At 53.2% G+C, this 27654-nt stretch overlaps 4 protein-coding genes across 4 annotated transcripts; 2 read left to right on the forward strand and 2 right to left on the reverse strand.

Annotated features, from left to right (window-relative positions):
• Positions 1–1002: 1002 nt before the first annotated feature.
• TGME49_314340 (Sodium:neurotransmitter symporter family protein) lies at positions 1003–7422 on the reverse strand (the record flags this gene model as incomplete). Its single annotated transcript, XM_002364593.1, has 4 exons — positions 1003–3717; positions 4077–4348; positions 5068–5270; positions 5879–7422. The coding sequence occupies 4 exons, from the start codon at positions 7420–7422 to the stop codon at positions 1003–1005; spliced, it is 4734 nt and encodes a 1577-aa protein (XP_002364634.1).
• A 3502-nt stretch (positions 7423–10924) lies between these two features.
• TGME49_314350 (hypothetical protein) lies at positions 10925–12398 on the reverse strand. The gene has a single exon (XM_002364594.2). The coding sequence runs from the start codon at positions 12336–12338 to the stop codon at positions 11721–11723; it is 618 nt and encodes a 205-aa protein (XP_002364635.1). The 5' UTR covers positions 12339–12398; the 3' UTR covers positions 10925–11720.
• Positions 12399–12417: 19 nt separating this feature from the next.
• On the forward strand, positions 12418–19221 carry TGME49_314358 (hypothetical protein; the record flags this gene model as incomplete). Its single annotated transcript, XM_018782813.1, has 2 exons — positions 12418–13009; positions 13466–19221. 2 exons carry the CDS (start codon positions 12418–12420, stop codon positions 19219–19221), a joined length of 6348 nt encoding a protein of 2115 aa, XP_018635380.1.
• Positions 19222–19690: 469 nt separating this feature from the next.
• TGME49_314362 (hypothetical protein) lies at positions 19691–26324 on the forward strand (the record flags this gene model as incomplete). The annotated part of the gene is made up of 3 exons (XM_002364595.2): positions 19691–20866; positions 22736–23637; positions 24194–26324. 3 exons carry the CDS (start codon positions 19691–19693, stop codon positions 26322–26324), a joined length of 4209 nt encoding a protein of 1402 aa, XP_002364636.2.
• Positions 26325–27654: the final 1330 nt, after the last annotated feature.

The following is a 27654-nucleotide window of genomic DNA, read 5'->3' on the forward strand; positions in this document are numbered from 1 at the left end:
CCGCAGACCGACTCCCCAACGCGCGCGGGTCGTTCGTCTGCCGGACCTTCAAGAGAACGGGGGAAAGGACTTTTCGCCGTGTCTGCGCCTATTCGGCAACGATCGATACGCTGAGACGACGTGGATACGCGAACAGACACAGGCATATCCTCACACTCAGACACGCTCACACAGAGGAGAGATATCAATATATACTAGAATGATACAATAAACAACGTACACACAAATCTGGAGAAGAAGTAAAAAAACAGAGGCCGAGACATGTCGAAAAACGTATGGAAGAACCTATATGCTGAAGGCTGGTCACAAAACAAAGAAAAAAAAAAGAGGCGACAGCCTGTCTGCTGACATTGCTTCTTACTCCTCGTATGACTGCGCGAGAAATACGACTTCCTGGACGACTTTCTGGGCGAAACAAATGCAAGAACGTTTGTGCATGGAACAGTCGCACGCGCATGCGTTCCCGGTGACAACAGAACCCAGTTCGGTCCACGGCAGAGCGCCTGGAGAACGGGAGGCAGTGCAGTGCCTTTGGATTCCAGTCTACTCGCCTGTACACCGGAACTAAGTCTCAGGCCTGTCTCACAAAGTTTGGCTGCAATGCACTTCCGTTTTTTCTTGTTTTCCAGTCCGCTTTCTGAGAGCATCACGCCATCATCCGAAGCGCGGGAGGGTGAAGGGTGGGGGGGGGGGGGGGAGAGGGCAAACAAATGAATTGGCAGCGTTCCCTCTTGCTTGTATTTCTTGAATTCTGATGGATGATCGTTCTCTAGTTTTTTTCGTTCTTCTTCGTCGCAAAAGCGCACTCCGATCCACTGCATGCGTGTGTCTTCTAGAGCTCGATCCTTCTTCCACTTCCTCTCTCTGGCTGCGCCTGCCTTCTGCTTTGACTTCCTTTCGGTCCTCAACCTACTCAGGTTCCTTGCGCTGCGTCTCGTCGCTGCGTTTTCACCTCCTCTGTCCTCGCCTCCAGTCTTAGTCGGTCGTTCCGTCTGTGAGGCGTCACTGCCTCGGTTGAGTCGGAGACTTGTCCCCGCCTTTAACGTCTGGAAGGACTGCGTCGTTCCCTTCGAGAACTGGTTTTCCGATGAGGCACCGTCCAGGCCAGGCAGCAGCGGACTGGCGCTCTTTGCTGGTTGCTGAGATGCTGTCTGGAACTCCTTTCCGGACTCTTTCTCCGCCGTCTCCGCGTAGCGCCGGCGCCGGCGTGTGTCTGCCGCCGCGCGGACCTGCTCCAACTGCATTCGCCGCGACAGGAGTCCCCAAGAGGACAACTTCAGTTCTCTCTGCAGCTCTTGCCGGGCAGGGATCTTCTGGCTCGGTGCGCGGGCGGTCTAGGCGATCCGCCATGCGTTTCCGCAGCGTTTTCGCGAGCATGACTAGCGGAACTGGGAAGACAGTCCCCAAGGCAATCAGCCATCCGAGGAGGAGACTCCAGTCCGGCCAGCCGTCGGCGTACCGCCAGCCTCGACAGGACGGTCCTCGAAATTCAGTGGCGCATGCACAGAGGCCTGTCCTTGTGTTGCATGCGCCGTGGCCTCGGTCGGCGTTGCAGTTCTCCGGGCACCACCGCTCCTCAGACGGAAGGCGAGAGCTGCAGTCCGACCCACCCCATCCCGGGAGACAGAAACACAGGCTGAAGTCCACGCAGTTGGCAGAAGACGGTGCAGAAAGCGAAGAAGACAGAGCAGGAAGAACAGGCCAATCAGAGACAGAAGAAGAAGCAGAAATTGGAGGAGAAGGAAGAGAAGGAGGAGAAGGAAGAGAAGGAGGAGAACGAAGAGAAGGAGAAGGAGGAGACGAAGGGGAAGCAATCTGAGATGAAGGAGGGAGAGTCGAGGTCGGAGAAGGAGACGGAGGAGAAGAAGAGCCAGAAGAAGATGCAGGAGAATTTCGCAAGGGAGAAGATGCCGATGGAGACGAAGCCGATGAGTTAGAATCCGACGAGGGAGGAGTAGGTGAGGAAAAATCTCGTAACGGTGAGGGAGGGATCTGCTTCAGGAAGGAAGACGGAGGTATTGACGATGGAGTCTGCTCAGATGCCGGGGAGAAAGGCAGTTCGTGAGAAGCAGCAAGGCGCCTTCCTCGATTGAGATTTCTCGGTGATGGCCCGGACCTCATCTGCGATGCAACATGCGACAAAGATGTTTGAGACAAGGACTGATGCGCTTTTCCTTCTTCTCCTTCCTCACTGCCTTCTGTCTCGCTGCTCAGCCGTCGCGCCTCTTGTTCCGTAGAGCGAGGATCTTCTCCTGCCGATGTGATTTCTCCACCCCGACTAGAGGCCTCGTCTGAAGCAACAGGCGAGGAAGCCTCCGGAGAAGCTGAACTCGACAAAGAAGCTCCAGAAGCAGAAGACGAAGAGGGAGGAGGAGACGAAGAAGGAGGAAGCGAAGAGGGAGAAGCAGGAGGAGACGACTCTGAAGAGAAAGACGTTGACTCGGGCAAAGCTGTGGCAACCTCCGCGGAGGCCCCGGCATTCTTAGAAGGTTCGGGAGAAGATTTCTCTCGTTCTGTTTCACAGCTCCCAGAAACGCAAATCTTTCCAGCCTCAAATTTCGTTTCCTCAGCTTCAGAATTCTCAGCGTTTGAGGCTTTGCCGGTGTTCCCCGTAGCGGTACGCAGGCCGAATTGGTCATCTCCCCCAGTCGCGGTTTCCTTCGACTTTGTCTCCAAAGGCTGAAGTTCCACGCGACTGGCTCCTTCCTCTCCTGTTTCTGTCTCTGCATCTGTGGCTGCGAGCGCGAATCTGGCGACCTCTTCGCCACACAGGACGCATTTGCCATGTCCACTGCATGCGACGGGGGTGCCTAGACACCCGACGCCTCGGTCATGTCTCTGGCGCTGACCCAGACCGGACTGCGGAGAAGAAGGCGAGGCAAACCAGTCGATACCACACAGCGTGAGAAGGAGAAGAAGGACGGGGAGCAGAACAGTGAAGTACCGGCGCAGATGGGGGGAGGCAACAAGGAAGAGAGAGAAGACGTCCGGCTCTGCTTCCCGTCTCGGGGGAGTCTCCTCCTCGGTCGACTCCTGCATGCAAGGCGAAGAAGGAGGCTGCGAACTGTCGGCTGAGGAAGGACGCCCTGGTCTGGGGAGAGACGCTTGGAGCGAGGCAGAGGATTTCGCCTTCTGCGGGGAGTTGCAAGACGCGAGGAGAGGACCGCGAGCGTCTGCTCGGGATTCGCTCCGTCTCCGGTCTTTGTGTTCTGCGTTGGGCAGCTGCAGCGGGGGGAGAGGGAGACGTTCTGGGGAAGCCGGCAAGAACGCCGGACGGGCCGAGGGCAGGAGCGACACCACGGCAGATGAGGGCGTGGAAGAGGGCGCAAGCGCCTGAAGCTGAGGATCGAGCTTCTGGATGTCGCAGTGGAGAACGACTGCCAAGACTTCGCATAGAGCGACGAGAGAGAGCGACACCGTTCCGGCAAAAGTATCGAGGAGATCCACCCAGTAAATGCCTACGGGGGAGACGAAGACGATTCCGAGGAGAAAGAGAGGAAGTGAAAGAAGCAGTGCGAGGACTGACTTTGGCAAGGCGCGGAAAAGCGCCGCTTCGATCCAAGCTGTCATAATCACCTCCAGCATCGCGAACTGGCTGTTCAAGCCGAGACAAATGAAGAGCGCGAAGAAGCAGACGGAAAAAAACGCTGCGCCTGGCAAAGTGCTCAGAGCGAAGGGATACGCTACGAAGACGACTCCGCTTCCGACGCGCGCCACCTGAAACGAGGAAAACGAGATGCAAAGAGGATGAGGAACGGAGAAGACGCGGAACAGGAGACACGAAGCTCGAGAAAACCAAGGCACACACGTAAACCGCGGCAGAGAGAACGACATACATCAGCTTCAAAACCGAGGTCTACAGACAGAGAGGAAAGGAAACCAAGAGAGAAGGCCTGAAAAGGAGACCAGGAAAAGAGAGTAGAAAGGGCAGAGAAAAACGTCGCGTTCCCCTGGAGTTGCGCTAGGTAACGAACGACATGTTCGAGCCTCGTTTCCACCGCCCTGTTGAATGCGGAGCGCGTTCAAAAGCTGTCTTCTTCTTCGAAGGGAGTCTTGCCAGATGATGATGGTCGTACCTCCTCGATGGGCTGTCTCGACACCTCGGCCATGTGACCGATGACAGCGAAGACACCGAGGCCAGCGAGGAAGGCCGTCAGCGCGCTGATGCTCGTCACCACAATGGCGTCTGTGACAAAGTTGTTTTTCACTGAATTGAAGGAAGCGTAGTTGACCAGAGATCCCCAAGCAATGCCGAGGCTGAAGAAAACCTGCGACCCCGCAACGGCCCAAGTGCGAGGTTCGAGAAGCAAGTGCCACTGCGGAGAAAAATAGTACCGAAGTCCGGCGCCTACAAGTCACCGAGCAACACAGGAGAAACGCAACCTGTCGACTCCAGAAATGCGTCACTTTGTCGGCGCAAACAAAGACATACATCTAGAACTAAATATGGTACATGACCGTATATTTAACGATGCACATGCAAATATGGAGACGCATCAAGAGACCTGCATACATCCGTTTGGATCTGCGCACAACCACGAAGGTACAAAACGTTCCGTTAGGCAGAAACATGCGCGTCTCTACCCTTGGGAACAAACCTTTAGTCACGCATGCACAGATAGACAGAATCTACGCATAGATACACATGCAGATAAAGATATACGCATGGAGTAGATACATTTGTAGATATATATACATATACATATATGTATATATATATGTGTATATGTATACATATAGACCAACATACAGATACTGGTCCATAACTGCCCAGATTGGTCCCTAGAAGCGAGCAAGTCTGTCGTCCTTGCTACCGTCGACTTAAACGGCCAATGTTGACTGTTTTCATCACTTTGCAAGTGCGCAGGGATACAAACGAGGCACTTCACTGATCCTTCATATATATACATATATATAAATAAATATATATATATATATATATAGATAGATAGATATAGATATAGAGGTATATATGGTCATATGAAAGACATATGTAAGTACAGCGGTTGGGAAGGACGCCGTTTCCTAGGAGTAACGACACGACCGTCTTTTCTTCGAGGCGCCTACTTGAGCCTGGGAGGGAGAGACCGCGTCCGACCATGAGGAGAAGACCAACGCAGGGAACAGCTGAGGTGAAGAGGACTGCTTTGCCTGTTGGGCGGAGACTTCTCCAGAGAGTCAGGAAGGAGAGAAGCCATGCGACGAAGAGGCAGAGAAGCAAGTGGAAGTTGAACTCGACAGAGAGGCCTGCCGGTGCCCCTCCACTTATGCTGAAGAATGGGGAAATGGAGAAAAAACACGAAGAATTTCGACCGAGAGAAACCGAGAAACCTTCGATTTTCTCATCCCATCGGGCGCCCCAGGATCTCGGTGGTGTGGTGGCCACTGTCTGCTCAGTGAAAACTCTTGTCACCGTTTCCTTTCTTGTTCTTTCTCCTGATACGCGCCGCGCGATCGCTACTATGGATCCGGAGGAAAAGGTATCTTTCGAACTGTGTGTGAGAAACGATGAACTTACACTTGGTCTCCTTCACTGGCAAGCGAGGAAGCGAACTCAACTCAAGACGTCTACGAGTTCTGCTTCAATCGAAAGGTACCACCACAGTGCGACGCAGTGCCATGACAACGAAGAGACTGTTTGCGAAGCCGAGGTGTATTTTTATGGACCGAGTCTCCGGTCATTCTCGAATGGAGACAGAGTGTCTGCTCTTCGAGTTCTTGCGAGGACCCCTGTTTTTCAGCTACGGTGTGTCTCGCGCTTTCCTCGAGGCAATCGCGTGCTCTCTAGGCAGCGGTAAGAAGCAAAACCTCTCCCTTTCTCGACGTTCCGCCAGTCGGCCTGCTCGCCCAGGTTCCCAACGCTGTGCTGGATGCTCACCTTTCGCTTTTCTGGAGGCAGTCGACGAGGAAGAATTTTTTGACCGCGTCGACAGCATTTAAGGCATGCGAGTCGATCCAGGGGACGGAGGTGGAGAAGGAGTGGAAGAAGAAGAAGAACGCCCACGAGAGAACAACGTTATAGTAGACGGCGCAGACGAGGGCGAGGCAAACTGAGCTCAAGCCGATTCCAGCGAAGACCGGAGAAATCGACTTCCACGCTCGGACCGATCCTTCCTGGGTCTTCTGGCCGACAACCGACTCCAGAAGGAACATGGGGAAGCCGACGAGAAGCAGAGATACAAAATAGGCAATCAAGAACGCCCCGGCGCCGTTTGCGTAGCACAAGTAGGGAAACCTCCAGAGGTTTCCGAGTCCTAGGCCATAACACACGCTCGTTAAAATGTACTCTTCCTTGTTTCTCCACCGCGCCCGCGAGGAGACAGCCGAGAAGAAGAAAAGTCGCGAGAAGCATCCCTCCGAAGCGCTTCGAGTCTCTGCTGTCTCCGCTGCCTCTCGCGGCGAAGGAGCGAAGCCGCGACAAGACTGAGCGAGGGAGAGAGCAGCAGCGCGCGAGAAGGGAGGAGGCCCACAACCTGCGAGTTTCTCGCTTCTCGGGCAGGCCAGCGAGACGTTGTCGCTCGCTCCGAGGGGAGAGGAACGAGACGGAATCGGGAGGGCAGATGCGGAAAGCGATCCGCATGAAGAAGAGCTTGCAGCCTCGCCGATGCTCTGGGGAACAGTCTGCACAAGCCGCCCTGGGGTGTGAGTGGTGAAAAGCGACGCAGGCGCAGAAGGCCTACCGCCAGGAGTATTCACGAGAGTCAGACTCATCGTCGTGTCTCGCACGGCCACAGGAAGAGCCGCAGCTTTTGCGAGCCGCAAAAGTCGAGACGCATGCCTCTCGCCGCTCCTGTCCTGTGTCTCTGTTCCTTCCTCGCACATCGTGAAAACGCCGAACGCGTTTCTCGCGCTCGAACCGCGGCAGGGCTGGTCGCTCGGAAAAGACATTTCCAGACTCACTTCGAAAGCGGGAGGGTCCTCCCCACAAGCAGACGAGAAGAACCTTCTCTCTCCCCTCTCTTCTTCTTCGGGGACTGCCAGTTCTTCTTCCACCGTCCTCATATCTCCGTCGTTGCTTCCCTCCCGGCAGGCTGCCTCAGGCTGAACACAGCAGCCTCTCCACTCTGTCTCGCTGGAGGGTCGCGCGCCTCCTCTCCTGTGCGAGACTCTATTCTTCCCCTCTTGCTTCTTAGCAGAGGACAAAGCAGATGCCTCCGGCTGAGGAGTACAGACGGAAGCAGCTGCTTCCTCGCGGCCTCCGATCTCTCCACACTCAGCAGGACAAGCTGCGGCCGAAGAGCAGGAGGGAGAAACAGGTGAGGCCTTTTCTGCGTCCTCGTCTCTGAAGACAGAAGAATGTCTGTGTCTTGCCCCAGCGGAAGACGAAGGGTGCCATCCTGGTGTCTTCTGTCCTACCGGGTACGCAGTCTCTGCCTCTGCCCCGCAAGACGAGGGAACTTGAGCGTCTAGCAGAGACTCCATTTGTGTGTTGAAGAAACAGTATCTATATCAGTTCTCGTTTTCTGGGCGTTCTTTGCAACGCGTCTCTCTCCACTTCACTTTCTCTGCTTCGGTGGCCAGCAACTGTTTCTCTGAAGTCGCGCGTCGCCTTCTTCCTCCTGTTCTTGAATCGGCTCTCCTCGTTTGAAGACGCTGGTCACTGCACACGACACAGATTGGGCTGTTCCAAGTCTCAGCTTCTTTCTTTACCATCCGAGTCGCGCTTTCGAAAAGTCTTTCTCCAAGTCTCTTTTCCCCGGATTTCCCGTTTTCTGGACAGACTTCTTCTGTCCGTTTCCTCCAAGACGAAAAGAGAGGAGTGATCTCCCTCTCCGCCCTGCTCGCTCTTCCTTTGTGGACCAAAAGCCGCGTTCGTTCAGCGAGTGAGGCTAGAGGCATGAGCTGAAAAGCGATTCGTCCGGCCTTCTCGGCTTTCGAGTGATCTCTCTTCCAAGTTAGATCGCCAGCGAGGCAAACGAACTCTTCCTCCATGACGTTTTGTCATTCCTGCCACGAGAAAGGAGAGTTTTCATGTCGTCCGGGAATCCTCGAGCATCTTCAGTAGTCTTCAGTAGTCGCTTTTCTTCGTTCTGAACAGAGATCAAGACTTGCCTTATTCCTGCCCTTTCTTTTTCTTTACCTCACTGAAACTCTTCATTGTTTTTCTGCCGCATTTCTTCTTCTCCCCCAACCGCAGCTGGTCTGCCTGTGCAGCCCTGTCTCCGTTTTACGTTCGGTTTTCCTCCTCAGTGCCTTTCTTCTTCTCCCTTCCTTCTGAGACTTTTCACTGGAGTTCTTGTTCTCCTCGGTGCGCTCTGGGCGAGAGACAAAAGCGAAGAACACTGTTCATCTCGACCAGTGTCCAGACGGAGAAGGTTGACCAGGCAGGAAAAGCAGCACCGTTGAGAAGGGCAGAAAGAGGGGAGAGAAGAACTCGGACGGTCGACTGGAGGACAGAGTGAGGAGAAAGAAGAGAAATAAGGAAGACGCGCAGACTGGCGTAACGCCTGCTTCTGCGGTCTGCGCCTCCTCGACTTCTCAGTTTAAGTTTCGCATTCTTCGCTCGCAGCTTGTGGCGTGAGAGGCAGGAGAGTGTAGCGTGATGTTTTTGGTGACATGAGACGGGGAGCTGGAGCGGATATCGAGGAGGAGAAAGGAAAGAGAGAAGAGAAGCTGAGAGTAATCCAAGAAAGGAGAGACCGGACGCGCTGAGTGAGGAGCAGAGACAAGCGCGACCGCCAGGGTCAACCGGAAGAGAAGGCGACAGAACGGCGCAAGAAGAGAGGGGAAGGTGGAAAGGAAATCGTGGAAGCGAGCGAAGAGAGGTACGGAGTTCGAGTGTAGGAAAGCTCCGGAAACTCACCGGACGCCAGGAAGGCAAGAGTTAATCTGTGTGGAACTCGGGGCGCGGTGACAGGATGAGATAGGCGAACGGTAAAATTTCTTTTGTCTTGTTTTCAGAAACGACACAGAATGCGCGAGTGCTGGGAGCCCACGAGGGTCGGGAACCTCGAGAGTTAACGGAGAATGGAGACTTTTCGCGCGTTCCTTGACGGAGAGAATCCGCGTTTTTTATGGAAAAAGAAGAGGGGAAATCGAGGCAAAAACTGCAGGCGTTTGAGTCTCTCCCGCGCCCCGTGACGCGCCCGACAAGCGATCCGTGAAAAGCCGCCAGATAACCGCGCCGCGCCGCAGCGCCTGTACTACACCTTGACAAGACAAGACGACGGCTACAGCTCGAAAAGCAGTTCCTCGCAGAGCAGAACGGCAGGAGCAGAACGGAGAGAAGAAGAGAAGAGCGACAGAGAAAAGGAAAGAGAGAAGAAGAAAGCGAGAAGAGAGAAGAAGAAAACGAGAAGAGAGAGGAGGGTCTCCAGGTGTCTCTCTGTTGCATTTGTTTCCTGAGGAAACGGCAGAATGGCATTAGAGGCTCTCTTTCTCTTTTTGTAGATGAGAGGCATTCTGCTCCATCTTGCTTCCTTCCTTGTCACAGCAATTCGTGAATAAACAGAAGAGCAAGAAGAACAAGTCGCATGGTGTTTCTTTCGGAAAGGCTTCAGAGCCTGGGGAACTGAAGAGAGAACGAGAGACTCCGACGACGGAGACTGTTTTCTTCCACTTTCATCGCTGTTCACAAGAAAAAAGCGCTTGAAATCGTGCGAATTCAAGAGTAATTGGGGGTTCAAAGACAAAGAGGAGACCGCTCGCGGCGTCTCCCTGTTTGCCAGTTGTGCCTCATCTACGCCAGCCTCAAGGTTTCTTCGGCAACATCCGAAACTGCTGAATCTCAAAATTCACTTACAACGACGCTTCTCACTCGCTCTCATTGTCCGAGGGAAATCTCTGGATCTCTTTTTCATCGCGAGGAGTAGCCGTCAGAGGGACAAGGACGACGTCTACACCCATACGATGAGCAGGAGTCCGTATGCGCATCTACAACGGCCAGAAAAAAGTACGACGTCTCTACTCTGAGTGTCATTCTCGCGTCTCCGTCCCCCATTACGTCCATCCCTCACTACGTTTTCTGGAACTCTTCTCACGGAAACGCTCGACAGTTAGGAAGCGTTCGCGAGGCGAAAAGATCTCCTCAATTACAGTAAACGTGTGGCTTGGAAACGGAGACACCTTGCAGAATTCCTTCGATTGGTGAGAGCCAACTGGATGCATGTACAGCTGTTTGCTTGAGTACAATGTTCACAGTTGCACTTCCGAAAAAAGAGTATATTTTCCACAAAACCAGCGAGACGCCAGTTTTCCCTCAAGCCGAACGGCAGGAAGGAGTCTACCGGCCAGGGAATTTCGGAGGGAAAAAGTTAGGTTGTGTAAAAGCTGTTCGACTTGAATCAATTAAACCTTGTGTGGTCATGTTAGAGCGTTGCTTTTTCACGAACGTTTTGACTCTCGGGGAGTAAAGACGAGAGAAGCAGCTTCATCAAGAATATGCAATTTGACTTGTGTAGGAAAGGGTGTTCAGCGACTTCTGCAGATCCGAAATTCGGCTTCTCAAACCTAAAGGAGGGAACGTGGAACTGCAGCGGAGAAACGCACGAGCGATGAGCCAAACTAAACTGGAAATATCAAGGAAGTACCGAGGAGAACGAACGGAAGAACAGAGAAGAGGAACGCTTTCCGTGTCTTTCGTGAAGGTGGGGGAAAGCGGACAATCCAGTTGATTCTTTCCAATCTCTCCCGGAGTTTTTATCTACAGAGAGTTCTCGCGCGCGTCGTCGCACCCGCGAGACTCCAAAGAGAGGCGCTCGACTCGACTTGCTTCCTCATGAGGCAGGCCGACCTCGATTTCTGTGTTCTCGACAAACCTGAACCAGACCTCTATACACCGCAGAAGGGAAGAAGAGCATCTATCCAAAGTCCCCCCCTCCCTTCCAACAATCCCATCCCAAGCGAAAGACATCTGTGATCTAGAGAATACACGCGAAAAAAGAGCCCAGACCGGTTTGACTCGTCTTTCTGCCGGTCGGCTTCTGCGGTATAGATACACACCTAAGCGAGACTGGGAGAAACGCATTCACCAAAGAGAGCTCAGGGGGCCTACCCTAGCTGTCGCATCGCTTTTTTGCTACAAGGCGGCTGACCTCCGTCTTCCTGCAGTTTTCCTGCGTCTTCTCAGAGTCCTCCTTTGACCTGTGAAAGAGTCTCGTTTCGCGCGACCTCGATCTTCCGGTGTTTCTGTCCACCTGAGCATCCGCCCGCGACAAGAGTGCACAGAGCTCGCTCCTCTCGAAGTCGCGTCCTCTCTCTCACCAGGTTTTTCTGCATTTTGAGAGGGTGAATGCCCTCGCGTGGTGGACGCCTCTTCTCCGACACAGTCTCTCTCTGGTGACTTTGTTGTTTCCTTTCGCAAAAAAGGACTCGCAACTTTGCCGCCGCAGCGATGCGTCCAAGAAAAAGCTTGGCAGATGTGCGTCAGCGGGGCCTGAGTGTGAGCACACTGAGGAGGTCCGTCCCCCAAGCAGGCAGCGGAGTAGAGAGGGGGATTTATCTACGAATATTCTTTTTAGTGGACTGCTACGACTGCAGATATCCACGCGGAAACGTCAGGAAGGCCGGGATCGTTCTTTCCGCGGGTCTTTCGCCTGGATTTTTGTCTCGAGAAACACCGCCGCGCGGTGCCGCAGCTTTTCGCGGCAGCACACCTCAAAACAGAGAGAAAAGTGAAGAGAACGAGCGAGAACAAAGTGAAATGCATCCGCCCTCCACGCCTCTCTCGGCTGAACAATTCTCACCCGCAGAAATGTCACTTTCTTAGGAGAAAGGCAGAACTACCGACGTCGTGCGAGATTGCTCCAGGTGTCTTGGCTAGCACACAGGAGCAAGAGACAGAAAGATCGCTCTCGCGAGCGTCCCCGGGAGAGGCGCAGTTCTCTGTCAACGAGTTCCAGTTCTCCCAGCGTACCTGGAAGAAAGTATAAAAAAGAAACCGGAGTTCGTTCATCCTTCGTACTTTCTGTTGTCAATCCAGGAACAACGGAAAGGAACATGGCAGGACGCGCCTTCACTGTAGATTGTACACGGAAAAGCAGCTGATATAGAAGAGCCAGGGAGAAAGGATGGAAGAGGAGAAAAAGAAGAACTGAGAAGAAGTCCGACGGAGAGAATGCGCGAATAGACGAGAAAGATAAAAAACGTATCAGTGGGGTCCAGGAATCTCTGAGGAGGTATGGATCATCTACATGTCCTTCTTCCTCTAGCATGCGTTTTTGACGATGAGAAAGTTTGCAACAAAAGCATTCCAGCACTCTTCTTCTTTCCCTGCTTCTTCTTCCTTCTTTTTCTCCGTTTCTTCTGCTACCTCTTCTCCCCTTCCTCTGTCCACTGCATGATCTCCTTTCTCTTCCTTCAGTCTCCGTCTGCCTTCTCTTCTTCGGCTCTGCTTCCATTTGTGCCTTCTTTGCCCTGAGGACGCGGCAGTCTCCACAGTCTCCTGCTGCCCGTCGCTTCGTTAAAGACAGAGCGCCGATGCCAGAAACTCTCTCCGCTTCTCCGCAGGCGGAACACAGAAGAGACGACTCGGAAAATAATCCAGGGCGCTCTGTCTGTCTCTCTTGCGAGGCAGAGAAACGCAGAATGGAAAGGCGTCGACAGGCAACTGCGGGAGAGGAAGTCGATCCTCGACAGACACAAGCAGATACACCTCGAAAACCGGTTCGACGGCACACAGGCGATACGTCCAAACACAAAAGCGGGAGGCTCAGAAAAGAAAAAGATGAAGACGACCAAGAAGAAGAAGAAGGCGAAGAAAGAGGAGCCAAAGGGGAAGAAGCAATCGTAGGAGAACAAGACGCAGAGGGAGAGAGCGAAGAAGGAGGGGAGGAGAACGCAGAGGAGAAAGAAGAGGGAAGAGCAATGAAGGGAGAAGGATGCAGGACGCAGGTGACGATGCAATGGGGAGTGGAAGAGAGACAGAAAGTCCCCGAAGAAGAAGATCTGCTTTTCTCGCCTTGCTCCCTGAGTGACTGTTCACCAGTGTGGAGAGAGATGTCGGAGGAGAGAGAAGAGAGAGAGAAGGACGAGGAGGAAGAGAGCGACCCAGAATTTGTCTTTCTTGAAGGTCAGAACCTGCAGGCGCAAAAGCAATGGAGGCTTTCGTTTTTTCTCCCTTCCCCTACTCTTTCTGTCTCTCTTTTTCCACTTTTTCTTCTCATTCCGAAAACCACCGCTCGCAGGTCGTTCTGCGGGCACACGGATGCGGCATCTGTTCAACTGCTCTCGCGTTTCCTCTCTCGGATGTTGCTTTCCTCTCTGCTGTCCTCGTCCCTCTTCTCCTTCATAGCCTCTCTCTCCTTTTCTGCCTTTGACTACCGTGCTGCTCTCTTCTCTCCATTTCTATGCGCCTCTGTTTCTCGCTCGCCATCGTTCCGCTCTCCTCCACTGTCTGTGCTCATCGCGCTCTCCCTCGCCTTGTCCCCGTCTCTCTTTCGCGCTGTGCCCCTCTCTCTCAGCCCCCTCCTTCAGCCGTCTCTCTCCTCTCCAGGTCCTGCGTTTTCTTTCTCTCCGTTCTCCGCAGATCGCTCTTCGACCTGGTCCCCGACTCCAGCCGACTTGCTTGTGTGCGCAAAGCGCCTCGGCTTCGTCTTCCCCGAGGACTCTCCCTTCCTTTGTCTGGCGAGAGAGTGTCTGACCGCGCCTTTGCCGGCGCCTTGGGTCGCTTGTCAGAGCCGCCGAGACGGCAGCATTTTCTTCTTCAATCCGGAAACAAAAGCGAGTGTCTGGGAGAATCCAGGAGACGCCATCTTCCGAGAAAAGCTCGCCGCTGCTCGCCTGAAACACCGCCGAGCTGCAGGGGAGACGGAGGGGAGTTGTGGGCGCTCACAAGGCGCGTCCGACGCCGGCCCACTGTCTGTGAGGATTGGGGCATCCCCCGGACTCGAGACGAGATGCAAGGAGGTCGCAGCAGGGGAAGAAAGCAGAGCCGCGGATCCGCCGGAGCTTGCAAAGCGAGACAGAGAGATGCAAAAGGCGAGGCGGTGGGGTGACTGTGTCAAGAGCCAGAAGGACGAAGGAGAAGGAAACACAGAGATGAAATCAAAGACACATACACAAGAAGATCAACAGAAGAAAGAAAGAAAAGAACAAGCGAACCACGAAGAAGAAGCCGAAAGAGGTGAAGCACACGAAGGAGAAGAAGGAGAAGAAGAAGGAGGTGAAGAAGAGCTGTTGAACTTGTTGGCTCCTTTCGAAGGCGGACGAGAAGAAGGAGAGGTGACGGATGGACGTTTGTTTCCTGGACCTCATGTTCGTGGGGTGGGCAGCAGAGAAGACGTGGAAAGCGGAGATGCGGAACGCGGAAGAGACGCCAGCAACTCAGAAAGCTGCACAGAGAGGAAAAACAGCTTTTGTCTTTTCGAGGAAGACTCAAGTGAGTTTGAAGAGGGTGAGGCGGCCGCCGCCTCTCCGTGTGTGTCTCTCTTTCTTCGTTCAGACGGGGGAGAGGAAGGCGCCCAGTCTTCTGCTTCTTCCCCTTCTGCTCGCCGCCTAGAAGCGTTCCCTGTTTCGCGGCGTCTTTCTCTCCCTAGACCGGTCCCCAGCGCGGGGCCCTCTGCGGTCTCCCGGTGTCTGGGCATGCCAACTGGGGCACCAACGTCCTGTTCTCGAGAGGTGAGAACAGAAATGCACGGGAGACTGGAGGAAGAGAAGAGAGTGGACAGTGCGACAAAGGATCTCGAGTGGCTTTCCTCTCCTTGCATGGCCGCGAAGAAGACCGAGGAAGCGGAAAGTTCCTCAGAACCGAGAATCGAAGGACAGGGCTCGGCCGGCGGAGACAGACTCTCTCAGGAGAGACTCTCTCTTTCTTTGCAGAACTCCCAGAGAGAGCAGGCGGAAGATACGGTGTCTGCAATTGTCGATGGAAGGAAAGGCCAACATTCCCACAATGGAGACATTCTCGATGCTCTTCTCAGTACACCGGCAGCTGCGCTTGAGACACGGTGCTGGCGGGCCAAAAGGCGAAGGCGATCTCTCGGCGTGAGAGTGACCAACTCCGAGGCCGCCCCAGTGAAGGACCTCGGAGACAAAACAGCTTCCAGACACTCCAGTCCGGTTTCCCTGTTTTTGTCCTCGCCTGCTGTTGCGTCGTCTTCCTCCTCGTCTTGTTCTCCCTCTCATGCGTCTTCTGGTTCTTCGTCTCCTCCCTCTCCTTCACTCCTCTGTCCTGCAGTCTCTCGCTCGCCTCCCCGGTCTGCGTCGGCCTCTCCGTCTTCTTGTTCGCTCTCGAATTCTTCTTTTTTCTCGCCGTCCTTCGCTCCAGCGACCCCGCGAGCGTTTGCGGGATCTGAGAAGGAGGATTTCTTGGAACAGACGGCGAAAGGAGACGCGAAGGATGGAACGATTCTTGCTTCGCTCGCGGCGTTCCACCTGCCGGCAGGTCCTGCTTCACCGGGGGATGCCTCTTCGGATTCCTCGCCTTCTTTCGCGGCGTCTGCGGCGCCTCTCCGGACCTCTCCTTCCAAACGTGCGACAGACGGGGAGCCTCAGGAAAAAAGGGAGATCGGCCTGTTGCAGATCTTCCAGGTCGCTGGCAGAGCGCTTGGCGCGAGAGACTCGGCACTGCGACAGCTCGACGGAGAGATGGAGGCGGTCGAACTGCTCGAGAGGGAAGCATGCGGTGAGGTCGGCGCTCTGTCGTGGAGTGAGAGGTGGGGAGAGAACGAGGACGGTGAGAGAGAGAGAGAGGATCCGCGAGGCGCAGGCGTCTCAAACGTCCGGTTTACGGTCGCTCGAGACGAGCGACAAGGCATTTGCCTTCCTGACGGATCCCCTTCTCCTCCCGGTTCGTTGTCTTCTTCTTCACACTCCCGTCCTTCTGTCTCTCCCTCTCCTGGAGATGGTTTCTGGCCTTTTCTCAGATGCATGCTCAACTCGTCACAAGTGCCTCTCCTCACTGTCGCCTCTCGAGTCGTTTCACGGAATGTCTCTGTTGACAACTTGCAGCGCGAAACTCTCTCACAGTCTCCTTCCTTCTCTCCTGTCGCTCCTTGTCCTTCGTCTTCGGATTCGGCATCCTCATCTTCGTCATCTGCGTCTCTCCCTTCTCACCCTTCCCCGACTGAATCCTCTTGTTCTGCACCTTCCTCTTTCCGCCTGCCTTCGACGGTGGCCTTCCCTCCGTCTGCCGCCTCACCTGCAACGTCCTGCCGTCTCTCTCCTTCCAGTTCTTCCTCGCGGTGTTCCACATCTTTCTGCTGTTCAGCCTGCGCTTCTTCATCCTGCGTTTTACCTTCTTTTGCTCCACCCCACCTCGCCTGCTCCGCGGCAACAGTCGCTCCGTCGACGCGTTCTTCTCACGACGGCGGCAGGGAGGCTCTGGAGAGAGAAGAGGCCGAGAGACAGCAGAGGGAAGTTGAAGAAACAGAGGGAGAGCGAGGAGGAACAGAAGCGAACGATGAGGAGGGAAGAGCTTCGGAGGGCAGTGGCGAGAGCGACGGCGACGGCGGCAGGGAGGCAAGCGAACAGCGAGAGAGTCACACTGCCGAGACGCATCTGAACGTTCAGCGAGGAGACGCCTGGAGTCAAACCAGAGCTGTCGCAGAAGACGACGGAGAAGCTGCTGAGGAAGACCGAGACGCCTGCGACTCACACAGAGGACACTCACGCGCATGGAAAAAAAAAAGAGAAGGCGCGCATGCTCTTCGTCCTGGAGACAAGCAGGCGAGTCGCGTTCTGGAAGAATCAGGAGAAAACCGAGAAGACGAAGGCGGCGCGACTCGCACTCCCCTCCACGCAAGTCGTCGGCTTTCTTGCTCCTTCCACGGCGAAAGTCCCAGCCTCGCGATTGTTTCCATTTCTCAGACTCCAGAGAGGGAAGACAGGCGAGGACGCGGAGAAGCAGCAGAGGCAGGGGAAACCAGCAGATCATGCGACTGGACGAAAGACGAGACATTGCCATTTGCAGAGGAGACAGCCGAGGCAGTGGAGGCGGCGAGAAGGCGAATCACTCGAAACGAGACAATGCAAGAGGGAGAAGAGGAGAGTCCGACTGAAAAGGTTGAGGAAGAGGACTCAGCGAACGGGAGAGAGGCAGGAACTCGACATGGAGGAGAGGGAGGCCCTGCCCTGCATGCAAGTTGCAGAGACAGCAAGGACGCAAACAAGGAGATGAAAATATCACGGCCGAAGAGCCTCAAAGACTCGCCTCCTTCTGACCTCGCTTCTTCTGCGACCTGGGGAGTCGTCAGGACGCCATATTTCTTTGTCGGGTGTACAGACAGCCCCGGAGCATCAGATGCCCAGAAAGGGAGCCAGCAGAATCCGGCCTTTCGCTTGCCATCTGCCTCCACGTGTGCCTCTCTCAGCTCTCTTCCTGGCAGCCGAGAATGCCTCCAAAGTGAAGAAGAGGGCGTTTTCTCCTCCATTCCACGAGCACCATCTCTCTGTGGGAAAAGGGGAGAGAAGGCGAAGCCTGTAGGAACTTCTAGGCAAGCGCCGCATCTCGATGTGTGCCACCGCGAGGTCGCGACGAACGAGCCGACAAATGAGTCCGAGGAAGCCGCAGCCGGAGCAGACCAGACAGACGCAGGAGCAGGAGAAGAACCTGAAGAAGCAGAGAAAGGGGCAGAGCTTGTCAAGAACGAAGCAGGAGAAGCAGAGGAAGTCGCGGCAGAAGAAGGAGTATATGACGGAGGTGAAATGGAAGATGAGAAAGCAGGAGACGGAGATGAACTGGATGTGAAGGGTGGGGAAGAAGGAGAAGGCGATGGAGGCGCAGGACAGAGCGACGAAGGAAGAGCGAACGAGGTCGAAGCCGCGCTTCCGGTTACCGGGGAATTCAGGTTCGATGCAACGAAAGAGAGACCGGCTCTGGGTGTCGCGGAGAGGTCTGAAGAAGAACGGAATCTCTCTTCAGAAGGCAATGCTCATTCTCGAGCACGGCAGATGCATGCGTTCTCAAAAAAGCAACTGGAAGAAAGAGAGATACTTTCTCGTCCACCGTCCTCTGCTCGTTTTCCTCTGTCTCCGGATCTCGAGAGGACAGCGTGGAACGAGGCAAACGCCTCTGTCCTCTCCGACCTTGATTCCAGACAAGACAAAAAGGCTGTGCCTGGTGTGGAATGGAGCTGTGAAGAGTCAGCGCGGATGAAAAGCGGAACTGAGAAGGAGGATGACGCGAGCCTGCCTCTTTCACCGAATTCGATTTCTTCTTCGATCGTCGCCCATCGTGTGCCGACCTCTTCCAGCTCCCCTTGCTCTCTTCCCTCCGTCTGCGTCTCTTCTTCTGCCTCTTCTTCTCCTTCTTCTTCTTTTACGGCTCAGACACCTGCGAAGCCGCTGTTCGTGAAGGCAGCAGTGCGTGAGAGAGAAAAGCAAATTTCTGCACAGAGAAGAGGGGAGACAGAACGGAGACTAGAAGGCGAATTGCGTCGCGCGAAGCGAGACCTCGCTGCAGCTCTGCGCCTCCGGAGAGAACAAGAGGAGAGTCACGCGCGACAGCTCTCTCGGCTGGCTCTGCAGGAGGCGCAGCTGAAACGCGAAACTCAAGAGGCCAAGGCCGAGCTAGCTCGAGTTCTCAGACGACTAAAGCAGAGAGAAGAAGAAGAACAAGAAAGAGAACAAGAAGACGAACAACGAGAGGAGAGCGGGGACAGAGGAGAACAAGAGGAAGAAGAAGAAGGAGAACAAGAAGGAGAACAAGCGGAGGGAGAGGAAAGAGGAGGCGAAGAAGACGAACAAGAGGAAGAACAAGAAGGAGAACAAGAGGAAGAACAAGAAGGAGAACAAGAAAGAGAACAAGAAGGAGAACAAGAAAGAGACGAAGAAGGAGAACAAGAAAGAGAACAAGAAGAAGAACAAGAAGAAGAACAAGAAGTAGAACAAGGGGAGGGAGAGGAAAGAGAAAAAGAAAGGATGAAAGGAGAGGCGACACTCGAGGGATGTGGATCAGCGTGGTCGAGCGTAGGGCGCATTTCATGGCGAGGAGAGACATGCACTGGAGAACAGAAGACTCAAGGGAAAAGGCAAAAGCCGTTTCACGAGAGGCAGAAGGAAGAGCGAAGACAAGAAGCCGACTCGAGGAGAGAGCGAAAAACCAAGCACAAAGGAGATCCTCCCCCGTGTGGTAAGGGAGTGACGCACTGTACTGATATCACAGGCTTTACGTTGGATCTCGCATTGCTTTCGTTAGATCTGTCGGTCTCTCTGAAGGAAGTGGAATATGAACATGGCTTTGACTTTTTCTGCTTCACACGACGGTCACGGTATTGCATCTACCGTGGACGCATAAAGCGAGGGCGCGTCGCGTACCTACAGTCACTGGCAGGAAGAAAGTGAAGAAGAGAAGAGTCCTGCTGCGGACAGCAGTCCTGCAGAAGAGAACATCTTTGACAGGTGAAACCACGAGACGCATGCAGAGGCATCGGCGCAGTCGCACTGCTGCCCAGAGACGTCTCCGGAGATGTCATGGAAACGGCCGGAGGGATAACAGAAGCGCAGATTGTGTTTCGCCTTTCTTTGGACTTCTCAAGAGGTCACAAGTTTACGGGCGTTTCTTTCGTTCCACCGCGTATTTGAGAACTGAAGGTGATGCACTGCAGTGAGAGGTGAACATCTAGTTAGAGCATAGCAACAGGAAGGAAGCTAGGACGTTGCAGTCTACACCAGTTGCTTGTCCTTCAGATGTCCACGTTTGCTTGGAGACTGTCCTGTTCGAAGAGAAAAATGTTCGCCAGTTTATCCGTGCGGCGTTGAAAGCGTCCGAGAGTTCGGTGTAAGAGAACAGGCAATCTACGCGTTTTATAGGATGTGCAGACATGAAAAGCTGGAAGCGTCGGCAGTTGTCCGGTTCACAGCAACAGGCGTAGACCCCTGTGAGTCAGTCTCCAGAAAAGGAAAAGGCGTTTCTGGCTTGCTCTCGCTCGCCTTCGATGAAACAGATGACAGCGGCAAATACGCAGCCGAGCCGGGAACAACCGCCCTCTGTGAGAAGGACCTGCGGCCGCGAGGCGCCGAGGAACAGACTCCGTTTCCTTCCGCTACGAACGGAGTTGGCGGCGTCGACACCGACAAGGGCAACATTGAAGAGGTGAAATCTGCGAGGAGGCGGCTCGCCAAGCAGGAACGGCTTCTGGTGTCTTGGCAGCGCGAGTTGGAAGTCCACGAAACGAAGCTGCAAGAAGTCCAGCTTTCCCTGGAGAAAAGAGACAGGTGTCTCCGGACGCGTCTGCTGGCGCTACAAGTGGAGACCGCTGAGGCGGCGCGGATCCGGAAAGCTCACGAAACTGAACTGCATGCAATTCATGCGTCTCTTCTGGAGAGACTGGCGGACCTGGCGTCGAGAGAAGCCTTAAAACGGCGCGAAGCAGAGGACGATGCGGCCCACCGAAGGCGAGAGCAGGAACTGAGAGAAGAAGAAGAGAGACAAGAGAGAGAACGGAATGCATTTGAGAAGAAGGCAGAGGCGAAGGCGAAGGCTCTCGCAGAAGGAGAGGAAAAGCTGAAGGAAGCGTTGCTTCAGCTTGTGTGTCGCCAGCGTGCATTGGAGGCACAAGAAGCTGTTTTCCAAGAAAAGGAAGAAAAACAAAGACAAGCTGAGGCAGCGGTGGGCGGCTTGAGGCAAGAGGTTGAGGCGCAGCGGGTGCGCCTAGCAGCAGAGAGAGGCGAACTCGATAAACGCGACCGAGAGATGCAAGAAGTGGATGTCTTGAAAGAAGAACTGGCAGAGCAAAGGAAGTTGCTGAGAGAGAAGGAGGACGCCATTCAGACGGCTCTCGAGCGTGAGGCGCGCGAGAGAGAACTCTGGACCATGCAGAGGGTGGAGGAGAGCCAGAAAGGGCGAGAAGAGCGAGAGATGCACTTGCGAGAGAGAGAGACGTGGAAGCGCCACAGCGACGAAGTCAACGCGAAACTGAAGAAGAAAGAGGACGAATGCAGCCGCAGTACAGCACGAATCCAGAAACTGAGAGAAGCGATCGAAAGAGTAAGCGTAGCCAGTCCAGGGGAAGACGTAGAAACGTGGAAGCAAAGGGACTTGCAAAAAAAGGCAGAGACGCCAGCGGAGACAAAACGTGAAACGAGCAGACAAAGGAGAAAAGCGGAGACAGTGTCTACACAACAGAGAAAGAGAAAGACGGAACCTCTCCACAGACACACTTCTGCAACAAGAAGAGGCAACATAAAAAAGTAGAGAGAAGTCCAGGGAAGCAGGCAGAAGAAGCAAGTAAGCACGATATAACCTACCCAGAGGGAGAGAGAACAAGCATCTGCACCTACGGCTACGAGTTCTTTGCCAAGGCCAAGAGCTCTACGGTTGATACAGGCTGGTGGACTCAAGGCGTTCGTACGCAGTGGCAGTCAATAAATTAAAAAAGCGAAAGCCGACTGCTTCTCTTGGAGAGAAAGGAGAAGGTTCGACCAATCAAAGAGTGTTGAAAAACATAGAACAAGAAAATAACGGAGAAAGGAAACAGTTAGAGAAGCTTTCCAAATATAAATGGATCTCCTTAGGAAACATGGAGAGCTCGGAAAGAAGCGCTGAGAAGAATGCAAGCAGTGAAGAGTTTATATGACCTCTTCAATTCACATGGAGACACACAGACACTCTGAAGAGAGCTGTTTCTGACAGCAGCAGGAAGCCACAAGTTGTCTCACTCTCTACGCCGAGGAGAAGGAGCTGGATAACTCTATCACGGCATCAGACAAAGAGCTTGATATAGTCTGCTCTACTCGTTCAGACGACGCAAACACTCTTGTTACACATTTCCAACATACCAGCATCCTCATGACGCCTGCTTTTTATGTTCTCTTCGTTTATATCATTGGATTTCACCCTGTGCTTCTGAGAGAATTTGCGACAACACCACGGGTCTCAGCAAGTACGAAAACTCCTTCTAAATATATATATATATATATATATATATGTATATGGATGTATTTGATATGTTTCTCTTAGCAGCTGCTTTCTTGGTACATTTCTCTTCATGAAAATCGTGTCTGTTGGTTTTCACTGAAAGAACGCATGAAGGAAAGAGAGAGGGAACGGGTGACGTTTTAGAGAGGACTCCGAGACCATGTTGAAACGGTGCACGGATCCCTTGCGCTGTCATCCCCGACAGAACCCCCTACACCAATTTGAAAAGTATCCAAATAAAAACCTAAATACGTATATATATATATATAAATATAAATATATATTGAGGAGCTGAGATTCATGCTTGTCGAGACCGGTGTTGCTCGTTCCAAAATCTACAGAGCAATGTGGCAAATTGCACGTGAATATTCCTGTCTGTACATACGTATATATCTAAGTAAATATACATATATATATATATATATATATATTTATTTGTGGATGTATTTGTTTTTCACTGATGTACTGAGCGTATGTGTATATACGTAGGCGCTGTCTGTCAGACGAGTTGATGCCTGGTGTTGCTGTAACAGCCACAACGCTTCCGCAGGACCTGAACAGAGTTTGGAGATTTGTTTCCTGCAGTTTTTCTCGGCTACTGAAGACACACATCATCGTCTGCTCCAAGGAACTTGGACCAGATAGGAGAAAGTGACATTTGCTTGTGAAAGGGTGTATGGCGTTCGCTCTCCCGCATTTCAAACCGATGAAACGTTGGAGAACTGTATGCGCAGATCAATTCACAGGCGAAACACACGAACAAGCCTGTGTGAAGAAAAAAGAAGGAAACGCTCCATCCAGAGAGAGTCACTCTTCACATGACGCCCCGCGACGACTGTTGGCTTCTCAGAAGACGGATGTTTTATCTCGCTCTGACGAGGGTCGCTTTGGAATTCCTTCCACTGCTCGATCTATCCTCTCTCCTCTGTTGGTTGCCAGCTCTTTCAGATTCAACAACAGAAGCTCGTGTGTTCTTCCTCGACTGAGCAAGACGCCGGCAAGTGCGAAGAGTCTCTCGCCATATCCTCGTCCTTCGTTTTCGCTCTGCTTCCGGCCTCTCCTGTCCTCCTGTCGCCATCAGCAGTCAATCGCCATGCTCGGAATCAGAGAAATTCCGACGCTTCAGGCGGTGGAAAAACAACACAAGCGGCAGACGCAGAAGGAGCTGAAGAAGAAGACGACAACGAACGAGAAGAACGGTGCGCTCTCAAGAACTTGAAGGAGACGCTCGAGAACTTGACGGGTCTGTCGCTGCCTTCGCCAAGAGTTGCCGCCTGTCGCTCTCGTGGAAGTCCCGATCGCTCGGTTCGTCGAAAAGGAAGCCGCCAAGTCCGTTCGTCTCAAACGAGCCTCTCGCCTTCGCGTGGAAGTCCGCCCAGTTTATCCGACCAGACAAACAAGCAGAAGGACGAAGCGGAACCTCTTGAAAACAGTCCTTCTTCCTCGTCAAAGAGCGAAGAAGATCCGAGGCAAAAGCTGGAAGAGACTGCGTCTCTCTTTTCGTTCTTGGCCCCCGCGCCGCGGCACTTGGACGCCGCAGCTGCTGAGCAGCTGCTGTTCCTCGAACTGGAAATCCTTTGTCTTCTTCTTCCTTTCCTCGAGGCGCGACGCAAACTGCTCAGTGCTCAGCGCAGACTCCTTCGGCATGGCCTCATTCTTCACAGTGCGGCTGCCAAGCGAGCAGCGCGAGACATGGGAGCAACGCATCCAGAGACGATGCAGAAATGCGGAGACGCAAGGGGAGACAACCTCGACGAAACATCGGACGACATCTCACAAAAACTCAGCGAAGAACGAGAGCGCCTCGACGTCAACTTGAAAGCATGGAACGCCTCAGCAAGGTAAAAGACAGCACAACGGAAATCTTGGCGTTTTTTGTCCACCAGAATCCCAAGCCCCATCTCACCGCGGGTCGCCATGATATACATACAAATCTATATACATATGTATATATATATATATATATATATATACATATTTTATGAGAATCCGTTGATTTTCTAGGGTGTGAAGCATATACAGATGCAGAGAGGATTGCGTACGTTGAAGCGCTGCAGCTAAATGCACTTTTCAAGAGCACCGTTGATATTCAGTGTTCTCTCACCTGAATTATTTGCGGTACCACAATGTGCAAGCAATAAACATCCCAAGCGACTACGCATATATAAAAATGTCCCCAAACATATACCTATTTACCTACAATTATATATGTATATATATGTATATATATATATATATATATGTATATATATGTATATCAATATATATGTGCGTGTGCACCTGTATGTGGCGCATCGGTTTGTATTCCGAGTACAGATCTGGGAGTAGACCTTCTTTTTTTCCGCCGAGTCCTCCAAGCCCTTCATTGCTCGTCTCTTGTTTCTTCGTTCTTTTCAGGGCAGTCCGTTTTCTTCTTCCTCTGGTCGGTCGGCGTTTGTCTGCGCTTCGTGAGCGTTTCCGCCAGCCTGACGCCTTTCTCTCTTCCTCCACATTCTCAGAGGCTTCTCGCAAACTTGCTTCAGACGCTCCGCGTTCAACCATCTCTCCAGCCCCAGCAAAGTCGCTCGCCACTGCGCGTTTCGGGTCTTCGAATGCGAAACGCATGCAAGCAACCGACGATTGCCCTCTGTCACTGTCGCACCCGTCTTCATCGTGTTCTCCGCGTCGAAGGGCAATCTTTTTCCCAGATGCTCGGATCTCTGAAGGACTTCCTTGTCCTCGGCAGGTAACTCTTTTGTCTCCTCAAGAGGCCCGCGCTGGGAGTGAAGGCGAGAGGAGACGTCCTGCGGAATCCCCGACAAAGACAGAGAGTCTGACGGAGCAGAGGGGATTGTCGGCAGTCGGCCTCTTCTCCTTTCGTTCTCTGGGGGGATGCTGCGCTTCTGTGTCGCTTCAACAGCCAGGCTTTCTTCTTCCCCTTTCTGCTTTCCCTTATGCTGGGTTTCTCTGCGACCAGGGATGCAACGCCTTTCAGGAATGCGGCGTTCCAGCCGCACAGGCCGCAGGCGAACATTTCCGACGCCCTAGCGCGAAGACGAGAGTGGAGGAGTCTGTGTCTTCTCCCTGCTCGAAACGCCTTTCTGTGGAGCCCAGAGACGCGCCTTCTACACGATTCTCAGAGGTTCCTGCGCTGCCGCTCTCCACCGTCTCGGGTATTCCTCTGTTCGATGCGACGTACTGGAACTATTTATGGGAGGGGAACAGCGGCAGACAGCCAGCAAGCCCCCTGTGGCTCGCTTCTCAACGCTCTTCTTCCTCTCCGAGCGGTGTCGCCTCTCACGCGTTCTCTGCGGTTCGACTCCAGGAAGGAGACATTTCTGCCAAGCCTCCTGTGACCCCCCCACCTAGGAGTGCGGTGCCGGATCCTGCGACGGAGGATATAGACCCTCCGCCTTCCTCCTCTTTCTCTGCAGATCAGCATGCGTCTCCGTCTCCCCTCGCTTTCAGTCTCCTCCCTCCTGCTTCTCACCCCTATCTTCTTCCTCAGTCTTGCGAGCCACTACATCTGTGCTCCTGCGAAGCCGCAGATCCTCGACTCGGCAGCGGTGCATGGCCTCTGCTGCCTTGCGGCTTCACAGGCTGGGCTGCAGTCACCGACCGCCCGCTGCGCGACGAAAAGGACTTTCCGAAGGATTTAGGAAGCCTCTCAGAGACGCCAGGTGGACAGCGCAAAGATGGCCGGGAGACGCAGCTGCCTCGCCTCAACAGCATGCGTTTTCCACCTGTCCAGAAAAGCCGGAATTCGATTCACGATCGCGAGCGACTCGGACACGCAGGTCTGCTGGGACGGTCAGGTGTACATACACCCCGGGGAGCACGCGAGTTGGCCCCTGGCGGAAGTGCAGGAGTTTGCCGAGAGATTCTGCATGCAGGCGGAGTTCCAGGAGAAGCCTTGCGTTCTGCGGAAGCCAGTCTTCGACGCGGGGAGGAGGTGAACGCGAAAGACAGGACGGAGGGCAAAGAAGAGGTGCAGACTGCGGATAGCGCGGTTGGAGGCGTCCCCTGCATGTCAAGAAGGACGGTGGAGACTCGAGGCGCTTTCCGTGGAGATTCGCAGCATCCTCACAGCTCTTTCGGCGATTCAGACATGTCGAGACAACCAGGCGAGTTGCCGCCGTCTCTGCGCGCCCCTCTCGAGTGTAGGAGGAGACGCCACTTGCCCCCGAACTCTGCGCGCGTTGTGGAGTCTGCCGCGTTCTCTGTTCCCCGAGGGCGCCGGGCCATCAGTGCGAGAGCACACAATCCAGAGAGAGAGAAGCGGCCTTTGCAGTTTGCAGAATGCCCGCCTCTCGCGTACGACGCCGGCGACCGACCGCTCGGCGGCGAGGAGTTTTGGGGGGGCATTCTCCGACAGCGAGAAGAAAGCACCGCACGGAGACTGGCGAAGGGAGACGCAGACGGAGACGACCGTGCAGAAAGGAGGCAGAGAGCCGACAAAATGGGGGCCGGGGCTCACATGCACCTTTCAGGCCGAGTCGGCTTCAAAGTGCTGCCTCCTTTGCCACCATCCACGGGGAGAGAAATGTGAAAAATCGAGAACGAAAGGACCAGCAGCAGACAAGAGACAGAGACACAAACACCGGAGAGAAAACATACAAAACCGCAGTTACAAACGACGTCCCATTATTCTTGGGTGTCGAGACAGCGCATGAGGTCCCTCGTTCTAAAGACCTACAAACGTGATGTCCACATACATCTATATGAGAGCACATTTTGCGCTTCTGGGATGGATCAGTTGAATTACGTGATCTATGCGAATAGGTTTTACATGCATGCATGAAATGATCTGGAGAACGCCGAAGAACCAAGAGAACTGGAGGCGCGAAAGCGATCGTGTTCCTCAGTTCATACGAAGGAGGCAGCTCGACGGCAAGCAACAGGAATCTTTCCGTTCTCCAACTGTTCACATCTACTCATACACCAGCGCATTTGTACACATTCATCATAAAAACTATTTCCCACATATAATTATATATACATATATATATATATATATATATACATATATATAAATATATATATATGTAGAAATGTTGATAGATGTGCTTGAGTTTCACATGACAGATCTTGTGGGAAAATGAACTGTCTGTCGTCTTCTTTTCAAATCTGACTCTTCGTGAGACCGGTGAGTGTTGCATGCAAGATGAAACCAGGATAACTCAGTCGATATTTCTCCCATGTCTTACGATACCACTTTTAGACAAGGGTACTATAGGTATGCATATTGGTACCTCTATCCGACTTTCGTTTTTATATATATTGAAATATATATATATATATATATATATATTTATATATCTAGATATGTGTACATGATGACGCATGCTTCTAATAATGTCTACGCTAAATAAACAAATATATGTGTTTATTTATTGATATATGTACATATATAGTGTCCCATAAATGTTCATGTGTGCAACGCTGTTTCCGGGAATCAGGTCTGATACCGCTAGTTCCTTCTTTTCGTTTGTCAAACAAATGCTATTCAACTTTGTTCCACTCTGACAAAAACGCCGAAACTCCGGCACGGCTCGCGACAGCTTGTCCGCATGCGGATTTCACCTTCCACGGCAAATATTTGGGTCGTTTCCGGAGGCTGCTTCTGTCCCCTCGCCTCTCGGGGAATCACAGATACGTTTCTTCACCAGGGAATCCCAGTCCTGTAGTCCAGTGGTGAATTCGTCTCGTCAGAAGACACTCCACAATACCCCGACTGCCAATTGAATTTCTGTGTCTCTGGCGGAAACGCGCTTCCAAAAGTGATGACTCGGCAGGTCAGGAACATGTTTGCTGTGTCCGCATGCACAAGCGTGCTTATATATATATCTATATCTATATATATATACATATATATACTT

This window comes from Toxoplasma gondii, chromosome XI (genome assembly GCF_000006565.2).
Source record: "Toxoplasma gondii ME49 chromosome XI, whole genome shotgun sequence".
NCBI classification, from domain to species: domain Eukaryota; phylum Apicomplexa; class Conoidasida; order Eucoccidiorida; family Sarcocystidae; genus Toxoplasma; species Toxoplasma gondii.